The 18,029-nt window shown below is 37.5% G+C and overlaps 4 protein-coding genes across 4 annotated transcripts; 2 read left to right on the forward strand and 2 right to left on the reverse strand.

Annotated features, from left to right (window-relative positions):
* Positions 1 to 719: 719 nt before the first annotated feature.
* LOC103940497 (calmodulin-binding transcription activator 5) lies at positions 720 to 7,312 on the forward strand. The gene is made up of 14 exons (XM_048584267.1): positions 720 to 875; positions 963 to 1,078; positions 1,951 to 2,076; positions 2,598 to 2,713; positions 2,797 to 2,885; positions 3,009 to 3,054; positions 3,346 to 3,481; positions 3,729 to 3,830; positions 3,943 to 4,007; positions 4,189 to 4,593; positions 4,668 to 5,362; positions 5,738 to 6,284; positions 6,606 to 6,914; positions 7,002 to 7,312. Exons 2-14 carry the CDS (start codon positions 1,024 to 1,026, stop codon positions 7,047 to 7,049), a joined length of 2,739 nt encoding a protein of 912 aa, XP_048440224.1. The 5' UTR covers positions 720 to 875; positions 963 to 1,023; the 3' UTR covers positions 7,050 to 7,312.
* Positions 7,313 to 7,711: 399 nt separating this feature from the next.
* Positions 7,712 to 9,360, reverse strand: LOC103940495 (GTP-binding protein SAR1A). The gene is made up of 3 exons (XM_009350607.3): positions 9,078 to 9,360; positions 8,850 to 8,981; positions 7,712 to 8,297 (listed from the first exon to the last, which is right to left on the reverse strand). The coding sequence occupies exons 1-3, from the start codon at positions 9,204 to 9,206 to the stop codon at positions 7,977 to 7,979; spliced, it is 582 nt and encodes a 193-aa protein (XP_009348882.2). The 5' UTR covers positions 9,207 to 9,360; the 3' UTR covers positions 7,712 to 7,976.
* An 882-nt stretch (positions 9,361 to 10,242) lies between these two features.
* Positions 10,243 to 11,780, reverse strand: LOC125477301 (GTP-binding protein SAR1A-like). Its single transcript, XM_048584268.1, has 3 exons — positions 11,585 to 11,780; positions 11,339 to 11,470; positions 10,243 to 10,803 (listed from the first exon to the last, which is right to left on the reverse strand). Exons 1-3 carry the CDS (start codon positions 11,711 to 11,713, stop codon positions 10,483 to 10,485), a joined length of 582 nt encoding a protein of 193 aa, XP_048440225.1. The 5' UTR covers positions 11,714 to 11,780; the 3' UTR covers positions 10,243 to 10,482.
* Positions 11,781 to 14,156: 2,376 nt separating this feature from the next.
* On the forward strand, positions 14,157 to 14,888 carry LOC125477352 (60S ribosomal protein L29-1-like). Its single transcript, XM_048584364.1, has 3 exons — positions 14,157 to 14,288; positions 14,376 to 14,479; positions 14,608 to 14,888. Exons 2-3 carry the CDS (start codon positions 14,378 to 14,380, stop codon positions 14,689 to 14,691), a joined length of 186 nt encoding a protein of 61 aa, XP_048440321.1. The 5' UTR covers positions 14,157 to 14,288; positions 14,376 to 14,377; the 3' UTR covers positions 14,692 to 14,888.
* The last annotated feature ends 3,141 nt before the right edge of the window (positions 14,889 to 18,029 follow it).

The raw sequence follows: 18,029 nt of genomic DNA on the forward strand, positions 1-18,029 counted from the left end.
AAAGAAAAAAGTCCAGCGTTGATCCCGCGCATGATGTTTTTTTAGCTGTTGATATGCAAAACTCAACATGCAAAGAGATTCTCTCGTGTCGTCATTTCATTAAAAGTTTGTCGTTCATGAGACGGTTAATGCATTCTTTTAACGAGTGGTAAATGCTCATTGGACAGAAACACTATTGAAACCAAATATCAAGTGATAATATGTAAACTCTACATGATATTTAGCATTACGGTCTAGTTGTATTCTTTTTCACTTTTAAGTGAAATATCTTAAGTTCAATTATCGTCAAAGAAGAATTTTAACCATATTATCACTAGCTCATTATGTTGCTAAACCCACCAACCCTCGTTAAATTATTACATCCAGGGTCAGAAACTTACGCATGAGCAACTTAACTCATGAGTTATGACATTGTTCAAACGCGTATAACTAACAATAGAACGAAGTGCAAAAAAAGATAAAAAGAAAAAGGAAAAGGAAAAGGTCTTCACCAACCAGCAGCCCACGCGTGGAAATAACAAGTGTCTTTTAACACTGATGCAACAATATCGAACGGCCAATGTCCGTCTCCGCAGAATCATTGTCCGGCATTGAATTGAACAGCAGCTCACTTGACCTGTCTTGTACAATTATGTATGCATTATTTACCACTTTTAATTTTTATTTATTTATTTTTAGCCCAAAAAGTTCTCTTTTTTTTGGTTTTGTCACGTTAGTCCAAAAGTCTTTAAGTCCCTACTTTTTAGAAATTGTTTATTAGTCAGCCCCTTTCATTTGCTGCCTTTTCATTTCTTACGGAAAAACTGACAATCATAGAGAGAGAGGCTCAGTGCTGGAAGCTCCCTGAATTTTCCTTTCACTTGGATTTTAATTGGGTAATTTTGGGTTGATTTTGTTTTTCTTTTGATCGTTTTCTGTTAATTTTGTGAAATTATTGATTAATTTTTTGTATTGGGTTTTAGGTTTTGAAGGGTTTAAGGTTTTGAGTGAGGGAAATTTTGGGATTACTTGGAGGGTTTATTGATGATGGAGAATCAGCTTGTGGGCTCAGAGATACATGGATTCCATACAATGCAAGGTACGGACTGTGCTGTTTTTTATTTATGATCTAAGTCAAAAACTTGTAATTTTGCTCTGTTTGTGTGTGTGTGTGTGTGTGTGTGTAATTTGGTGTATAATGGAAAGTGATTGGTTTTGATTATTGATGAAAGTGAAATTGTCATTGGATTATCGCTTTTCCAAAGTAATTTACATGTTCTGCGAAAGCAAGAGCTTGGAGCTTGGAATTCCACACAGAAAGTGTTATCTAGTGAATCCAGAAGCGAATTTTGCACGAATAAAAGCTATAAAGATAGTATTTTTATGTGCTAATTGAGAGAGAGAGAGAGAGAGAGAGAGAGAGAGAGAGAGAGGGAGAGAAATACATAGGAAGTGTTGGAAAAAAAAAGGCCTTCTTTCTCGTTTTTATTGTGGGGGATCAATGAAACAAAAGCTATAGAAAGGCTTCATCTTTATGGTTTGTACTTTGTAAATCATGTTTGGGAGCAATCAAGTTGCTGGATGAGCTTTTACAATGAAAGCTCAGGATGATTAGTGCCGAAGTCGCCAGCGTAGAAATGCCCAAGAACCATGTCAAACTAGATTTTACATTTGCAATTTGCAAAGTTGTGATAGTTTTATATACGCAAGATTTATGGTTCATTGGGAACTAGGAAAAGACAAGAATAGATAAATTGACATAGATTAGATATCCGGTTGATACTGTTCAGATGGTTGACTTTGTTTCCCTATGTTGAATTCTTTTTGTAACTACGTGCGTCTGTTGGTTCATAAGGCAGGTCTGATTATGACCGTGAACTCTTGATCAGATTCCTTAATTTCACATGTTACTACCAGGATGTAAGTTCCCTTGCTTATTTTTCTTGTTGTGGGTTCGTGTTTCATGCACAGATTTGGATGTTCCGACTATTATGGAAGAAGCCAAATCAAGATGGCTCCGCCCAAATGAAATTCATGCAATACTTTACAATTACAAGTATTTCACCATCCACGTCAAGCCAGTGAACTTGCCACAAAGTAAGCATCTTTTACAGTTTATAGTGAGGTGATTATGTTGTGTCATATAACTATTGTCCCTCCCCATTCTTAATTCATCCTCTTCTGATTTCAGCAAACTTTTCCTTATATTGTTTACTCATGATGAAAATGCAACTTTGGTAGCAGTAACTTTTCCATATTCTCTTGAAAAGTACGTCTACAGAATATTTATGTTTTAGTTTCCTTACAAGAGTAATGCTCTCCTCGTGAGTTTTGATGAATTAATACACCATTTAAGTATATATGATGAGATGAAATACATTTGCAAGTGCAGAGGATTTGCATATGAGGTTATGCATAGGTAATACTGTACGCAATCAGTACCATAAATTAATAACTCCTATAGTTGCAGTTCTATCAATGATAACAGAGAAGCATGTTTCCCTTCTAGTTTTGATATCTAGTTTTGATAAATTTTGCGCACACAAAATGACTTTGACATGAGGTATCTAGATACTGAAACTGCTATGTTATCTTGGTAATTTTTCTAAATGTTACAGGTGGCACCATTGTACTGTTTGATCGGAAGATGCTTAGAAACTTCAGGAAAGATGGCCATAACTGGAAGAAGAAAAAGGATGGGAAGACAGTTAAAGAAGCTCATGAACATTTGAAAGTGAGTGTTGTATTTGCCTTTTTCAACTGCACACAATCTCATTAATCAAATTTCCAAAATTTTCATTTGTTTTATTGGTTCAGGTTGGCAATGAAGAAAGAGTTCATGTATACTATGCACACGGTGAAGATAGCCCAACCTTTGTCCGGAGGTGTTATTGGCTACTTGATAAGTACGTAATTATTACAGTTTACATGGATCCATTAGTGAATTCTATTCTTAGTACCAGTATCTCATATGAGACGACTCGTATAGAGTAGTCTTACTGATGGTACTGTTTTTTTTCTTGTTGCAGGAGTCTAGAACATATAGTACTTGTTCATTACCGTGAAACACAGGAGGTGGTTTTTTGTGCCCTTTTTTTTTCAAGTTCAATAAGAAGCGCCTTCAAAATTTATGTTCATTTTCAAGGCATGAATAGTCTGTTATTGCAGTATTAGAATATCTAAGTGCACACTATTTTCTTAGTTTTCAACAATTTTCCGTTTAGGGGTTTATGGTTAAGCATAGTGAGAACTTGGTAATAGCTTCGTGAATAAGAGGGAGAACTTGCCCATCTTTGGAACCAATTCTTTTTAGAAACCAACTAGAGCTTCTGACCTTATATGGGCTTGCTGTTTCTTACCATACAGGTTCAGGGTTCTCCGGTCACACCTGTGAATTCAAACTCTAGTTCTGTCTCTGACCCATCTGCTCCATGGTTTTTATCAGAAGAACTTGATTCTGGGGCTAACAATGCATATTGTGCTGGTGAAAATGAGCTTCCAGGTGATGATGACTTATGTCATTCATTTTTTGTTTTGGAATAGGCTTCCATTTCGGGAAACCATAACAGAATTTGGAGTGTGATGTTAGAAGAAATAAATTACTTTCACGATCACAATCGTTTTTCCATTATTACTTGATATTTTAATGATTCTTTTCTTTATTTAGTGAAGGTTTGCTACTTCCTATTTCTATTTTTCTTGAAAACGGATATACAATGTGCTTACTCTTGGGTTTTGATGATCTACAGAGCTTGGTGACAGGTTGACTGTTAATAATCATGAACAGAGGCTCCATGATATTAATACACTTGAATGGGAGGAACTTCTGGTTACAAATGATTCTAAAGAAAGTAAGTGATCAGATAACAGTTATTGCAATAGCGGAATTCAGAATGACGAAAATACTAACCATTATTCTCTCTCTGTGTGAATTGTTTGTGGTGGGGGATTTTGTGGTGCCAGAGCCAGACAACATTTCAGGCTATGACCAGCAGAATCAAGTCGTGGGAAATGGCTCTAATAGTGGCGTAAGTAGATTTACTCATTATTCTTACTTTTTTACAGACCATTTAGTCTAGTTCTTCCATATTGACAATTTATTGTTTCTTACAAATTGGCATTTTATTATTCTTTATATCTTTGATCTGTAGTATGTGGTCGCATATTGTTTTGTTCCAGCTCATTTGGATAAATGGTTCGTCTTTGCAGGGAGCCAGCAGTTTATCAGCTGAAATTTCTTCTATTGGTAATTTAACAAATCCAACCGCAGGGGGTGAAAACATTCAGTTCAATCTTCCAGGCCGTCATGTTGAGACTGTGGGGGGTGAAGTGAAATCAAATGCCCAGAGAAGGGATTCTATTGCCAAGGAAGACAAGACAGTTTTGGATACTAATGGATTATATAGTCAAGACAGTTTTGGAAGGTGGATAAACGAGATCATGACAGACTCTCAACCTTCAGTGGAAGACCCAGTACTTGATTCCTCACTTTCAGCTGCGCAAAATTCATTTGCTTCTCCCGCTATGGATCATCTTCAATCTTCTGTTCCTCAGCAAATATTTAACATAACTGATATTTCACCTACATGGGCTTTTTCAAATGAAAAAACAAAGGTATCCTCTTTGCTTTAAACCCCATACTGTACTGCTTAGCATAAATTTCAGCCTCTAATTAAGTCCTTTTGCAGATTCTAATCACTGGCTTCTTACATAAAGAGTTTTTTCATCTTGCAAAGTCAGATCTACTTTGTGTTTGTGGTGATGTATGTCTTCGTGCGGAAATTATTCAGACTGGGGTGTATCGCTGTTTTGTACCTCCACATTTGCCCAGAGTCGTAAACCTTTTTATGAGTATTGATGGCCATAAACCCATCAGCCAAGTACTAAACTTCGAATATCGTGCTCCTGTTTTGAGTGATACAGTAGTTTCTTCAGAAGATAACAAATGGGAAGAATTCCAAGTACAGATGCGGCTTGCTTATTTGCTTTTCTCCTCATCTAAGAGCCTTAACATTATATCTAGTAAAGTGCCCCCGAATGCCCTGCAAGAAGCCAAGAAGTTTTCCCACAGAACCTCTCACATATCTAATAGCTGGCCATATTTGATGAAGGCAATTGAAGAGAACAAAACTCCCTTGCCGCTGGCAAAGGATAGTCTGTTTGAACTAATTTTGAGGAACAGGCTAAAGGATTGGCTGTTGGAGAAAGTTTTTGAGGTCTCTAAAACCAAAGAATATGATGCTCATGGTCAAGGAGTAATCCATTTATGTGCTATTCTAGAATATACATGGGCTGTTCGCTTGTTTTCATGGTCTGGCTTGTCATTAGACTTTCGTGATAGACGTGGATGGACAGCCCTTCATTGGGCGGCATATTGTGGAAGGTATGCCATTGTCCCTTTCAATATATATATATATATATTATTATTTTTTTTTAATTTATAACCATTTGATAAATTATTGTGGAAGGTATGGTTTTATAAATTCAGTTATTTGTTTTAAATTGTATTCGTCTGAAACATATCTTGTACATCATTCACTGGTTAGATTTTCTGTGTTCCCTTGGTACCTGTATAGTAGAACTTTTCCAACTCTTTTCTCTGCTCACGATAGCTTGAGCTTTATGTAGTAATTTTTATCTTCTTGATTTTGGGCGTATTTGTTTTACTTGCATCTGAAATTGTTACATGCATTCTGTGATAAGATTGGCAGCATATCTTACGAGAGATTTTCTTAATGCTGAAACACTTGATGTGTAGGGAGAAAATGGTTGCAGTACTTTTATCTGCCGGGGCAAAGCCAAACTTGGTCACAGACCCCACGAAAGATAACCCTGGCGGATCCACTGCTGCTGATCTTGCATTCATGAAGGGCCATGATGGCTTAGCAGCTTATCTTTCAGAGAAGGCTTTGGTAGAACAATTCAAGGATATGCGCATGGCTGGAAATGCTAGTGGCTCTCTTGACATTCGCTCAAACTATGCAGCAAACTCTGAGAGCCTCAGTGAGGAAGAGCTATATCTGAAGGATACTTTGGCAGCTTATCGGACAGCTGCTGATGCAGCAGCACGAATACAGGCTGCCTTCAGGGAGAACTCACTTAAACAAAAGACTAAAGCGATTCAGTATTCCATTCCAGAGGCTGAAGCACGTGGTATTATTGCAGCACTGAAAATTCAACATGCCTTTAGAAACTATGAGGCAAAAAAGAAAATCAAAGCTGCTGCTCACATTCAATATAGGTTTCGTACATGGAAGATGCGTCAAGAATTTCTTAGTTTGCGTCGTCAAGCTATCAAAATTCAAGTAAATCCTCTTCCCTTCTCTTCTTTCTGGTATGGTTGAAAAGTCAATATAGCTGGTATGAACCACACAGGGACATAGACCAAATCCTTTTGGAAGATCAAATTTAAATAGGAAAGATTTAGTCAATCTACTGTCAGTCAGTCGCTACTAAAACATCTATGATTGGTCAAATTGCAACCTTGTTTGGTTTTCGGTAACTTTAACTTGGGTTGTTAGACATGACTAGGGCATGGAAATTGCAACTGGATTTGCGTAACCATTGTATTATTAACTCTTAAGAGTACAGGAAAAACCGGTTAATTGAACTGGCATTGTATGCAGGCTGCTTTTCGGGGCTTCCAAGTGCGGAGGCAGTACCGTAAAGTTCTCTGGTCAGTTGGAGTGCTTGAGAAAGCTGTTTTGAGATGGCGCTTCAAAAGAAGAGGGCTTCGTGGGCTTAAGGTGGCCCCAGCTGAAGTCAGTGCAGATCAGAATCAGGAAAGTGATACAGAAGAAGACTTCTACAGGGCCAGCCGGAAACAAGCTGAAGAGCGTATTGAAAGATCTGTTGTACGTGTTCAGGCCATGTTCCGCTCAAAGAAAGCACAACAAGAATATAGTAGGATGAAGATGGCCCACGATGAAGCAACGGTGAGTGATCTGGTTTGGACCTTCTTTCAGTGTTACATTACAATTCTGCAGATACATAAACCAATCAATTCTTTTTATCTTCCGCAGCTGGAATTTGATGATTTTCTTGATCCTGATGCAATCATGGATAATTGAAGAAACTTCGGAGGTCCGGACGGGCAATTGATAACATTTGAGGGGTTGTGCTCTCTGCTTGTGTAGCCTGTACATCTTGTAAATGCCTAGAACAATTAGTTCTGTGCTTTAGACCCTTTCAGACCGTTTTTAGGATTGTTGGGAAGGTCTTTCAGTGTTGTATGATCAGGACCCGGTCCTAATACGTTGCTTCTCAGGTTTTAACGTCATTGTGAACGTTATGAGCACCGGCTCTTCCTTATAAATTCAGTGTTTTTAATCTTCTTCCGGGCACAACATTTTGACATGGTTCCCGATGTCCTAGTATCCAAAAGATAGTTTTCTTCGTTTGCTTGTTTAGTTCTTTTTATATAAGCGATACTAGTTCTTTAAGATCTCGGTTGAAAGGAATAAATGCACTTAACCACTTTAGCTATAAGCCGCAAACCATATGCATCCGTTATAACCCGTCAACGACCATGAGGTAGGGTAGACAATTACTCTAGCTAGTGGTTTGGTGCACAATTGACCTTCGCAGGTATGGGCCCGGTGCAACTTAGGGAGACAATACTTACTGAATGGTTGGTTGTGAGAGGTGGTCACAATTACTAGGAGTTGCCTAACTAAATGGCAGTACCCGTAAGATTCAATTGCAGCCGAAAAAGGAAAGCATAGAGGCAGAGTAGACAATCTGTAAATATTTATTACTTCTGCAATCTAGTTACCAATACAGAGTAAGGAAACTAACACATCTATCCAGAACACAAAATAGTAATTGAAACGAGGGCACGCTGGGTTCCGAAGCAAAAACTTGCCATCTAAGATAACATATCCACTTTACACGAGCACCGATGCATAAATAGCCAACGTCAATTCAACCGGAGAGCATCAGTGGCAGGGAAGCCACTGTGTCGATCACTTGTGGCATAGTTGCTTGCCCATTCATCCCTATTTTATGTATTGAGAAAGCCACTTGAAGCCTTCACCGTACCCCATCTTGCGGACAATGCTGCACATGAACACCTCAAGCGGGCGGACATTGGAATCGGTCAGATTGACCTTCCCCTTGCCTGTGGTGAAGTTAGTCAGGCCCAAATGGTAACGTAGCTCATCCTCTGATGCAGCATAAGGTATGTCGATCTTGTTTCCCAAAATAAGAAATGGGACAGTTGCCAGTGACTCGTCGGAGAGTAGAGCATCAAGCTCCTTCTTTGACTCTGCAAATCTCTCCTTGTCGTAAGCATCAACCAGGTAGACCACAGCATCCACCTAAACAATCAAACGATCGTAAAACATCTATGAATATATGCCCATCACATAAAGCAAAATCTTGATCTAATCCCCGACGTGAAATTATTGTCCCAGGTTCGACACTCACAAGTCACCCCTTACACCGAAAATCAATCGAATAATAAATAAACAATCAATTGGCATTATATTAAGCAGAAGAACCAAATTCTTGACTGCAACCCTGCACCTTCAACTACAACTTCAAGCGACTAGGAATAAAATCACACTGAATTTCACACCCATGGATGCGACAACAAAACCGCGGCGTTGCTTAAATATTCATTCAGTCACTAGCAAGGTTAAAAACCATCATTCAAAACTCAATGGGGCTTCAACCCATTGCATATAAGCACACACAAATACCATACCACCCGCACGTATATGCATTTTTCATATTTTTTTTGGGTTTAGGATCGAACATCTACAACATGCAACCACGATTTCAAAAAATAAATCAGATCAGACACTAAATTAGCATACCAAAAGTAAAGGAAGTGAAATTTGAACAAATAATTGAAGTAAAATTTCAACCTTGGCGTAATAGTCCTTCCAAACTCTGCGAGCGACCTGATGCCCTCCCAAATCAAAGGCTTTGAACTTAATCTTCCCAATACTCAGCTCCTCCGACGTCGGATGCTGCGTCGGTTGGTGCTGAACTAATCTCTGCAACCACCAAATCAAAAACCCTAATTTCTTCAATCCAAAATTCAACAACAATAATTTGAAATTAGCAATAAAAGAATTCAAATAAATCAAAACCTCGTCTTTGAGCATGTGAAGCAAGGTGGTCTTTCCGGCATTATCGAGCCCTAAGAACAAGATCTTGGCCTCCTTCTGCCATAGCCCAAGCGACGCCAGAACTCCATAGAACCAATCCACCAGAAACATGATTTCTTCTCTTCTCTTTTAATCGGAGCAGAAATTCAAATCACCGAGATTTTCAATTTTCGAGTGATACAAAAATTTAATCGAGATTTTCCCAAAAAAAAGTGACGGAAAATCCTAATTTTCTGTTTTGGTTGGCATTTTCAAAGACTTTCCGGGAAAAATATGTATTTATATGGGACTGTCAGAGTGCGTAAGCTGTACTGGGGTGTGACTGCTTCGGTAGGTAAGCGGAAGGGGTTTGGTGACAGACGGTGGTGACGTGGAGCCGGTGGATAGGAAGGGTGACTGAGAAATGCCGGTTTAGGGAGTGCGGATCCTACGTGGAAAGTTGTTATTGGATGGTGCGCGTCATTAGGTTGTGTCCTCGTGTGCCACCATCGATTTTGAAATTGGTGGACAGGTAGAGCGGTAAAGTAATTATCCACTATAACGCAAAGCACCAAATCATCACTTTTTATGTCTATATTCAAATTTTTCAAACGAACCTATCTTTTCCCACAGGGATTCCGGAAATTTCGTAATCGTGATCGTTTATCGTATATCATGCGATCAGTTTTCATTAGTTACTATTTATATTTAATTTAAAATTTAAAATAATTTTTGACTGCACGATATACGATGAACGGTTACGATTACGGAATACCCAAAATTCCCAAAAAAGAATTTAACGACGAGCATTTTCCATTTTTAAATGACGAGTTTCACATCAATTTATTTATTCACCAATAGTTTAATATAACATATAACCTACTAGACATATTTGGTTGATAAAAATGGCACTTAGAAGTGAACTCGAACTCGAATGTTCTCAATTCAGATACAAAGCCCGTTGAATGGTTTTGTAAGATACAATTTCAAATTTCACGTCAAACGCTAAATAAAGTGATTTTGGTTATCTGAAACCGCTCTTAGCCATTCCAAAAGCAAATCTCCAACAAGAAGAATCCATGCTCATAGAAATGACAATTGAATCAATCACCAGAAGGGAAATATGGATTAAAAAACAAAGAATTCCAAAAGTAAATGAATATGAAACTGCTGAGAACCAAAAAACATTGTGTAATAGTTCATCAGAAAAAATTACAATCTTGTTCAGGAAGCACAGATTTAAATCGAACATTGCGACAAATGATATAGTGAGTTGTTAATCCTTCAATCTGATCAAACTCAGATAAGAAATTCCTCTTCCAATATAATTGTGGTCAGAAACTACAAATTTGCAGGAAAAATTACCACACGAATATTGAGCCGAAATGTTCCTCCTACACACTACTCTCTATTTGATATATTGGGAGACCCACTTGAAGCCATCCCCGTACCCCATCTTGCGCACAATACTGCACATGAAAACCTCGAGAGGGCGAACGGTGGAGTCTGTAACATTCACCTTCCCCTTGCCGGTTGTGAAATTGGTCAGTCCTAGATGATATCGCAGTTCATCTTCTGAAGCAGCATAAGGGATGTCGATCTTGTTGCCCAACACAAGAAATGGAACAGTTGCGAGGCTCTCATCTGAAAGGAGAGCATCCAGCTCCTTCTTTGATTCTGCAAAACGATCCTTGTCGTATGCATCAACCAGGTACACAACTGCATCCACCTGTTCACAGCACAGAAAAATAAGAAGTTGAATTGGAAAGCTCGCAGCATTTAGAATGCAAATCAGCAATCCGAACGAAATTACAATATAACTTAAATCCATTAACAAGAATCAAGGCCAAGAGTATGGACCATAGACGCCATAGGACAATAGAAACTGGAGCAAAAGAGCAGGAACTCAGAATTTTATATGAAATCATGAAAACGGCGAGACATGGTGTATCAGAGGGAATCAAAATGAATGCAAGAAGGTAGCTACTACGCTTTTACTTTGATAAAGAAGTCTCAAGTCTGAACCAAAATAAAATCACAATGGATTTGTTCACTTGCAAAGAGAAGCAACAGCATTGTATGACATTTTCGAATTGAAAAACATAACCTCCACTCAATCAGAACAAAACAAGAGATCGCGATTCGGATATAAGTAGTGGCCGGAGTTAAAGTGAAAGCATGAAGTTCATACACCAGATCAAAATTTCAGCTGAAAATTACTATCCAATAAAATTCCAACAGTACCAATTCAACACATCTAATACCTTAGCATAGTAATCCTTCCAGACTCTGCGAGCGATCTGGTGTCCGCCCAAATCGAAAGCCTTGAACTTAATCTTCCCAATGCTGAGTTCCTCCGACGTGGGATGCTGGGTCGGCTGGTGCTGCACCAATCTCTGCAACAAACCCACCACCGCATTCACACACATTCGTCAAAAACAACAAAAAGCCCCACCCAAAATCAAACCTCGAAAACCCGAAAACGAGGAGGGAGAGAAAGAGAGTCAAACCTCGTCCTTCAGCATGTGGAGGAGGGTCGTCTTGCCGGCATTGTCGAGGCCCAGAAACAAAATCTTGGCCTCCTTCTGCCACAACCCGAGGGAGGCGAGGACGCCGTAGAACCAGTCGAACAGAAACATGGCGGCGGCGGCTGATGCTTCTCCGGGAGCAGAACGTTCGGCGGGGTTGCGAGGGAAGTAGGAAAAAACCCACAAGGAATCGGAGGATGAGGGATCGAATCGGAGCGGGGTTTAATAAATGGGTTTGTGGTGATTTGTCGTTTCGGTGGAGACAAGCGAATCCAGTTGGGCGGTACAACTGGAGGAGCCTGGACTCCTACAATATATACTATGTAATTTTGGTTGGCTTTTGATTTGTTGTCTTCCTCTTCCTCTTCCTCTCTGTCGTTTTGACTTTTGACCATCAACAGCAATCATGTATGGGAAAGATTAACTAAGATGAAATACACCCAGCAGGATCCTCTCCCGATTCATTGGTGAGGATATCAAAATTTATAAATCGTGTTCGTTCATCGTACATTAATTTTTATTCAGTATATTTTGTATTTAATTTTAAATAAAAATATTCAAAATAATTTTTAACCGCACGATATACAATAAATGAATATAATTAACAGATTCTCGTGATCTTCAGAAGATCCGGTTTGTGATACCCGCCCTTCTCACAATGTAATTGGACTCCGCCTTCCAAATTTGACTCAAATTCGGATATCTTCGATGATTTGACTAATAATATGATTATCTAAATTTAAAAAAAAAAAAAAGTCGAACCACGAATTACTAGAATGTATGAAAAACTTGTATTGAATGACGTCATTATTTGACAATCCAAACTTTATAAAATTTGTTTTTTAACAATTCTCTCACTCTTTCACTTTTATTCATAAATTATCCTATTTTTCATTTTAATATGTTGTTGTTTCTCGCTAACTTTGAGGAAGGTGTATTCAATTGGGAATTTGAGAAATTTTAATAGATTTATAAATCCATGAATTTTTACAGAGTTTCACTGATTTGTAGAAATTCTATGTAAAATTTTGATTCAATTCTCTTGAAATCTCATGGGACGATGTGAGATTTGTGGATGCTTAAAATACATGACAAAATCTCTCCGATTCCCTATAATTCCTCAACTTTTGCAAATTCTCTAAATTCTAATTCTAATTGAATACACCTAGAATGTTATAAACTTCTTTAAAATTCTAATTGAATAACCTGAATTTTTAAGGATTTTAATAAACTATCTTAAAATCCTGATTGAATACACATTGAATTTCAGATAATCACTTAAAATCCTGATTGAATACCCTAAATTCATTAAAAGAATTAAAATCCCTCAAAATCCCAATTGAATACACCCCCTAAATATATTGTCCGCGTTGCTTTTTTCACAAAATAGTATTGTAATATCATAAATTTTATATTTATTATATTTTTCATATCACATTTCATCTTATTTATAATATAGACAAAACTCATATGTGTAATGAGGCCTATTTCTAAGAGAGATATACAAATACAGCATGAAAATTGTGGAAGTGTATGAAGACGAATCCTAGCCAGCATGAAAATTGTAGAGATATACAAATACATCATGAGTCCTATTTCTATTAGAGAGATATACAAATACACCCAACAGTATCCTCTCCCAATTCATTGGTGAGGATATGAGAATTCATAAATCATGTTCGTTTATCGTACATTAATTTTTGTTAGGTATTTTTTGTATTTAATTTTAAATAAAAATATTTAAATAATTTCTAACCGCACGATATACGATGAACGAATATGATTCACAGATCACAGATTCTCGAGATCATCGCAGATAGGATCCGGTTTGCGACACCTCCCCTTTTCACAATGTAATTGGACCTCTGCCTTCCAAATTGGACTAAAATTCGAATATCTTCGATGATTTGACTAATAATATGATTATCCAAATAAAAATAAATAATAAATAAAAGAAAAGTCCAACCACGAATTACTAGAATGTATGAAAAACTTGTATTGAATGACGTCATTATTTGACAATCCAAATTTTATCAAAATTTTTTTTTAATAATTCTCTCACTCTTTCACTTTTTATTCATAAATTATCCTATTTTTCATTTTAATATGGTGTTGTTTCTCGCTAACTTTAAATGTATTGTCTGTGTTGTTTTTTTGACAAAATAGTATTCTAATATCATAAATTTTATATTTATTATATTTTTCATATCACATTTGCATCTTATTTATAATATAGATGAAACTCATATGTGCGGTGAGTCCTACTTCTATTAGAGAGCTATACACAAATACAGCATGAGAATTGTGGAAGTGTATGAAGACGAATCCTGGCCAACATTTGTTTATCAGGTGCGTTCTTTTTATATTTTTCCAAATGTTGTAGTCTTATTCCAACAACAAAACAAAAAAAGTGTTGGTTTCAAAAAATGAAACTAAGCCCAAATTATGTGACGATAACAATAAAGCCCAATAGTTCTAAGACCGGGCCCTGAATCTCCAGCCCAACCGAAGCCCAAGCTTTGAATTTGGTACTGAAAGAGTACTTTCGTCATGGCGAAATGCAAGACCCGGCAGCTAGGGTTTTTGGAGGTGCTCACATATAAAGCCTTACTTCTCACTTTACAGCGGCTAAGAGAACCCTAAACCACCCAAGCGTCGACGTGCTAGATCCATCGTTCTCTTTCCGGTTCGTCTCTTTCTCTCTCTAACTCGATTGTCGTCTCCATTTTTGCTTCTAATCACTTATTTTGAATTGGGGTTTTTGGATTTGCAGAGATGGCCAAGTCGAAGAATCACACCGCCCACAACCAGTCCCGAAAGGCCCACAGGAACGGCATCAAGAAGCCTAAGAGGCACCGCCACACTTCCACCAAAGGGGTAACCATTTTACCTCTCTCTCTCTCTCATCAATTTTTGCATTATTTAAGCTTTTTTGTTAAGTACTTGTTTGTGGGTTTTGTTATTTTGGATTCTGGGTTTCAATTCTTGGGGTTTTTGGGTTTCAGATGGACCCCAAGTTTCTGAGGAACCAGAGGTACGCCAGGAAGCACAACAACACCAAGAACGAATCCGCCTCTGATGAAGAGTAGAGTGAGGCCTTCCAATCATGGCTCTGATTGGGTTTTTCTCGATTAGGGTATTTTGATTTCGATGCCGTTTTATGCTTACTTTGTCGTTAGTAACATAGTAGTTTGATGTTACTCAAGTGGGATTTATTTCAATTTCATGTACGAGCAGTACTCCTAATTTATTACTTCTGTTAAAGAGATTACGAGGTTTTGAGATACTTTCTGTGGTTCTGCATTCATTTTATCGATTGAAATCGACAAATGCTTAATCTTAATCTTATCACAATGGTATGGAATTTCAATTTCTTTAGTTTAGATTACTTGTATGGATTGTGGTTGATAATGGTATTTGGGTTCTGCATTCATAGGAGCTAGTTGCTCTAATTTTTAGCAAGCATTTTTGGTTAGCTGGACACACAGTTTCTGAAGGATTTTAGGCTTTTAGCATCGCATCTCTGTATTTGTTAAGATTTTTGTTTTTTGGGTTTAATGGTTTAATTCATTTCCTGGGATACTCAAGTATTGCCAGAATCGACGCCCTTACCGCCGGGCTTTCTGCAGATTAAAATTTGGGTTCACAACTGTAGTTAGTATTTGAGTACATCTAGGGTTTTGTTGACATTTTTCCGATTAGGGTTTTTGGATTTCGATTGGGTTTTATGCCTAGTTGGGAGAAGAGCAGAGTGAGACCTTCAATTCATGGTTTTTCCGGGTAGGGTGTTTTGATTTTGATGTCGTTTTATGCTTCATTGTGTTGTTGGTTGAGTTCTTATCAATGGATTGATATTATGATTTTGGGGTCACCTTTTAACTATGAGATTGTAAAGTTAAAACCTAATTAAATCTGAACTCTCCGAATCTGGGGCAATTATTGAGTTTCTTCAGGAAGGGAGTTGATGTTCATATTTTTTTAGCCTTTCACCCTCTTTGCTTTTTCTCATGGAATTGAATAAATAAAATTAAAATATTTAACCTAATTAAATATTTGTTTGTAAGAGGAGAAAAAAAGGGTCATTTTCTATTTTCGGCAACCTACTTAGTACTATAGTTTACTAGTATCTCTTCACTTATAAGTGAAAGGTCTTAAGTTCGGTTCTAGCAATCACATTTTTATGGCTGGTCTATTGTGAGGTTTAGTTCACTTTCACACTCTCTTAGGCTTAGTGAAGATAACATTGTTTTTTCTAAAAAAAATTTGGATATACCGTATTTTTGCCATTTTAATTTTAATTTTTTTCAGTATTTTTCATATTTTATACTTAGTTATATAATTTTAACTATATTTTTGTTGTTGTATGCAGTGTTTAAATACTCACAAATTTGTTGATATTTATGTCGAAATTTCCGAAAAAACAATGGTTGACATGGAGAGGGGTGAAATGGAAACTTCATCTTATATCAACGAGATAAAGAAAATCAATGAAAATTGATGATATTTATCAATTTACTACAAGAAGTTTGATGGAACTCATTGCTTTCAAACCTCTCAATGTTTTACATAAATTTTTCTCTAATTTTGAGTAAATTTGAATGAGTTGATATATTAACTCTATTACAAATTTTTATAATTCCATCGAATGCAGCGGATATCGACATGTTACTCGATACTTCCCTAGATTTACATACTGTTATTTTCATATATATTGATATTGTAAACACTTGTTGTAGAGGATGTTGTTCACAAATAAAATGAACCAATGTTTTGCTGCTGCTGAAAGGTAGAGTTGTGCATCATCCGAAGAAGGGGAGTAGGATTATTTCCCCTCCTAATTGTTCTCCTCTTCCTTCTTCTCTTATTTCAATGGTTACAATTAACATACGTCAACATCTTGTTTTGAATTTTTATATAGAGAAAAGGACAAAGGAGAGTGTGAGAGGACGGGAGAAAATGAAATGGTAATAGGAAGGAAGAGAATCCTAAGAAGAAGGGCTGACATTTTATGTTTTTCGGTTAGTGTCTTATGTGTCTGGTTTTCTTCGTGAAGGTTTTGTTTTTGGTAGATTACACAGAACTACTTCAACTATTGGGTCATTAACAGTTTCATACATTGTCTTTAAAAAGTTTCAATGTCATACCTTATGTACGAATTTGTTGCAATGTTCTACCTCCGTTACGTTATCTGTCAATTCCTTCGTTATATGCTAATGTGGCTTATGCTGGGTCCCATCCTCTCCACATATGAACTTCCACGTGGTATGACACTTAGATTTCGCCTCAAAATTAATTTTTACGTCATTTTTTTCAGCATAATTTTTTCCAGCCAAAAGTAGTCCACGTCAACAAAAAAAATAAAATAATAAAAAAATTAATGTAAAGGGTCCATTGTCACATCCCGGCTCGGGCTCCCACCACATCCCAGGCTCGACTCTACCATAGCACGATATTGTCCGCTTTGGGCCCCTACCACACCCTCACGGTTTTTATTTCTGAGAACTCACACGGGAACTTCTCAGTGGGTCACTCAACATGGAATTGCTCTTGCGCGCTACTCAGGGCTGGCCTTGAGATTTCAGGGGCCCTGTGCAAAAGTGAATTGGAGGCCTTAAAAAGCACTAAGAATTTTATTTTATTTTATTTTTTTGCTCAAAAAAATAATTTTAGTTTTCAATTGAACTTCTATAAATTCTAATAGCACAAACAAATTTAACAAATCAACATGTGAAAATGTGGCGTATTGTTTTTTCTTAACTATTTAGAAGGTCAGGGTTTAAATTTTCATGTTATTGTGTGGAATTTTTATATTATTTTGTGGAAGCTTATGCATTTAATAAAAATAAACTGAAAAGATAATGGAGACGAGTTTCAAACCCATTTCCTAGGCTGTTGTAAAGAAGCAATAATACCACTTGCGCTAAGATTCAAGTTTGTAATATTCTATACATACTACCATATATACGTAAATGCATGCAAATTTGAAAAATCGGGGGCCCTGTGCGGTGGCACCTATTGCACCCCCTCAGGGCCGGCATTGGCGCTACTCACTTAACTTTGGAGTTCCTACAGAACCCGAAGCCAGTGAGCTCCAAAAAGTCCTCGTGCTAAGTATAGATGAGAATATACATATAAGGCTTACATGATCCACTCTCCTGGATGATGTGGGATGTTACAATCCACCCCCACTTAGGGGCCCGACGTCCTCGTCGGCACACCATGACCAGGGTTAGGCTCTGATACCAAATTGTCACATCCCAGCTTGGGTCCCCACCACATCCTGGGTTCGACTCTACCGTAGCACGATATTGTTCATTTTGGACCCCTACCACACCCTTATGGTTTTTGTTTCTGAGAACTCACACGAGAACTTCCCAGTGGGTCACCCATCATAGGATGGCTCTCGCGCGCTACTCACTTAACTTTG

The sequence above is a fragment of a genome, unplaced genomic scaffold (assembly GCF_019419815.1).
Source record: "Pyrus x bretschneideri cultivar Hongxiangsu unplaced genomic scaffold, Pyrus_bretschneideri_v1 Contig21, whole genome shotgun sequence".
Taxonomy (NCBI): Eukaryota; Viridiplantae; Streptophyta; class Magnoliopsida; order Rosales; family Rosaceae; genus Pyrus; species Pyrus x bretschneideri.

Bases quoted from the DNA above. Each gene is read 5' to 3' on its own strand.
- LOC103940495 (XM_009350607.3), bottom strand. From the start codon at position 9,206: ATGTTTCTGGTGGATTGGTTCTATGGAGTTCTGGCGTCGCTTGGGCTA. The intron at 8,982-9,077 runs GTTTTGATTTAT...TGGTGGTTGCAG, and splicing joins TTCACATGCTCAAAGACGAG to AGATTAGTTCAGCACCAACC. The intron at 8,298-8,849 runs GTTGAAATTTTA...TTGATTGTTTAG, and splicing joins GGAAGGACTATTACGCCAAG to GTGGATGCTGTGGTCTACCT.
- LOC125477301 (XM_048584268.1), bottom strand. From the start codon at position 11,713: ATGTTTCTGTTCGACTGGTTCTACGGCGTCCTCGCCTCCCTCGGGTTG. The intron at 11,471-11,584 runs GTTTGACTCTCT...GGTTTGTTGCAG, and splicing joins TCCACATGCTGAAGGACGAG to AGATTGGTGCAGCACCAGCC. The intron at 10,804-11,338 runs GTATTAGATGTG...TGCTGTGAACAG, and splicing joins GGAAGGATTACTATGCTAAG to GTGGATGCAGTTGTGTACCT.
- LOC125477352 (XM_048584364.1), top strand. From the start codon at position 14,378: ATGGCCAAGTCGAAGAATCACACCGCCCACAACCAGTCCCGAAAGGCC. The intron at 14,480-14,607 runs GTAACCATTTTA...TTTGGGTTTCAG, and splicing joins GCCACACTTCCACCAAAGGG to ATGGACCCCAAGTTTCTGAG.
- LOC103940497 (XM_048584267.1), top strand. From the start codon at position 1,024: ATGATGGAGAATCAGCTTGTGGGCTCAGAGATACATGGATTCCATACA. The intron at 3,055-3,345 runs GTGGTTTTTTGT...CTTACCATACAG, and splicing joins ATTACCGTGAAACACAGGAG to GTTCAGGGTTCTCCGGTCAC. The intron at 6,915-7,001 runs GTGAGTGATCTG...TATCTTCCGCAG, and splicing joins TGGCCCACGATGAAGCAACG to CTGGAATTTGATGATTTTCT.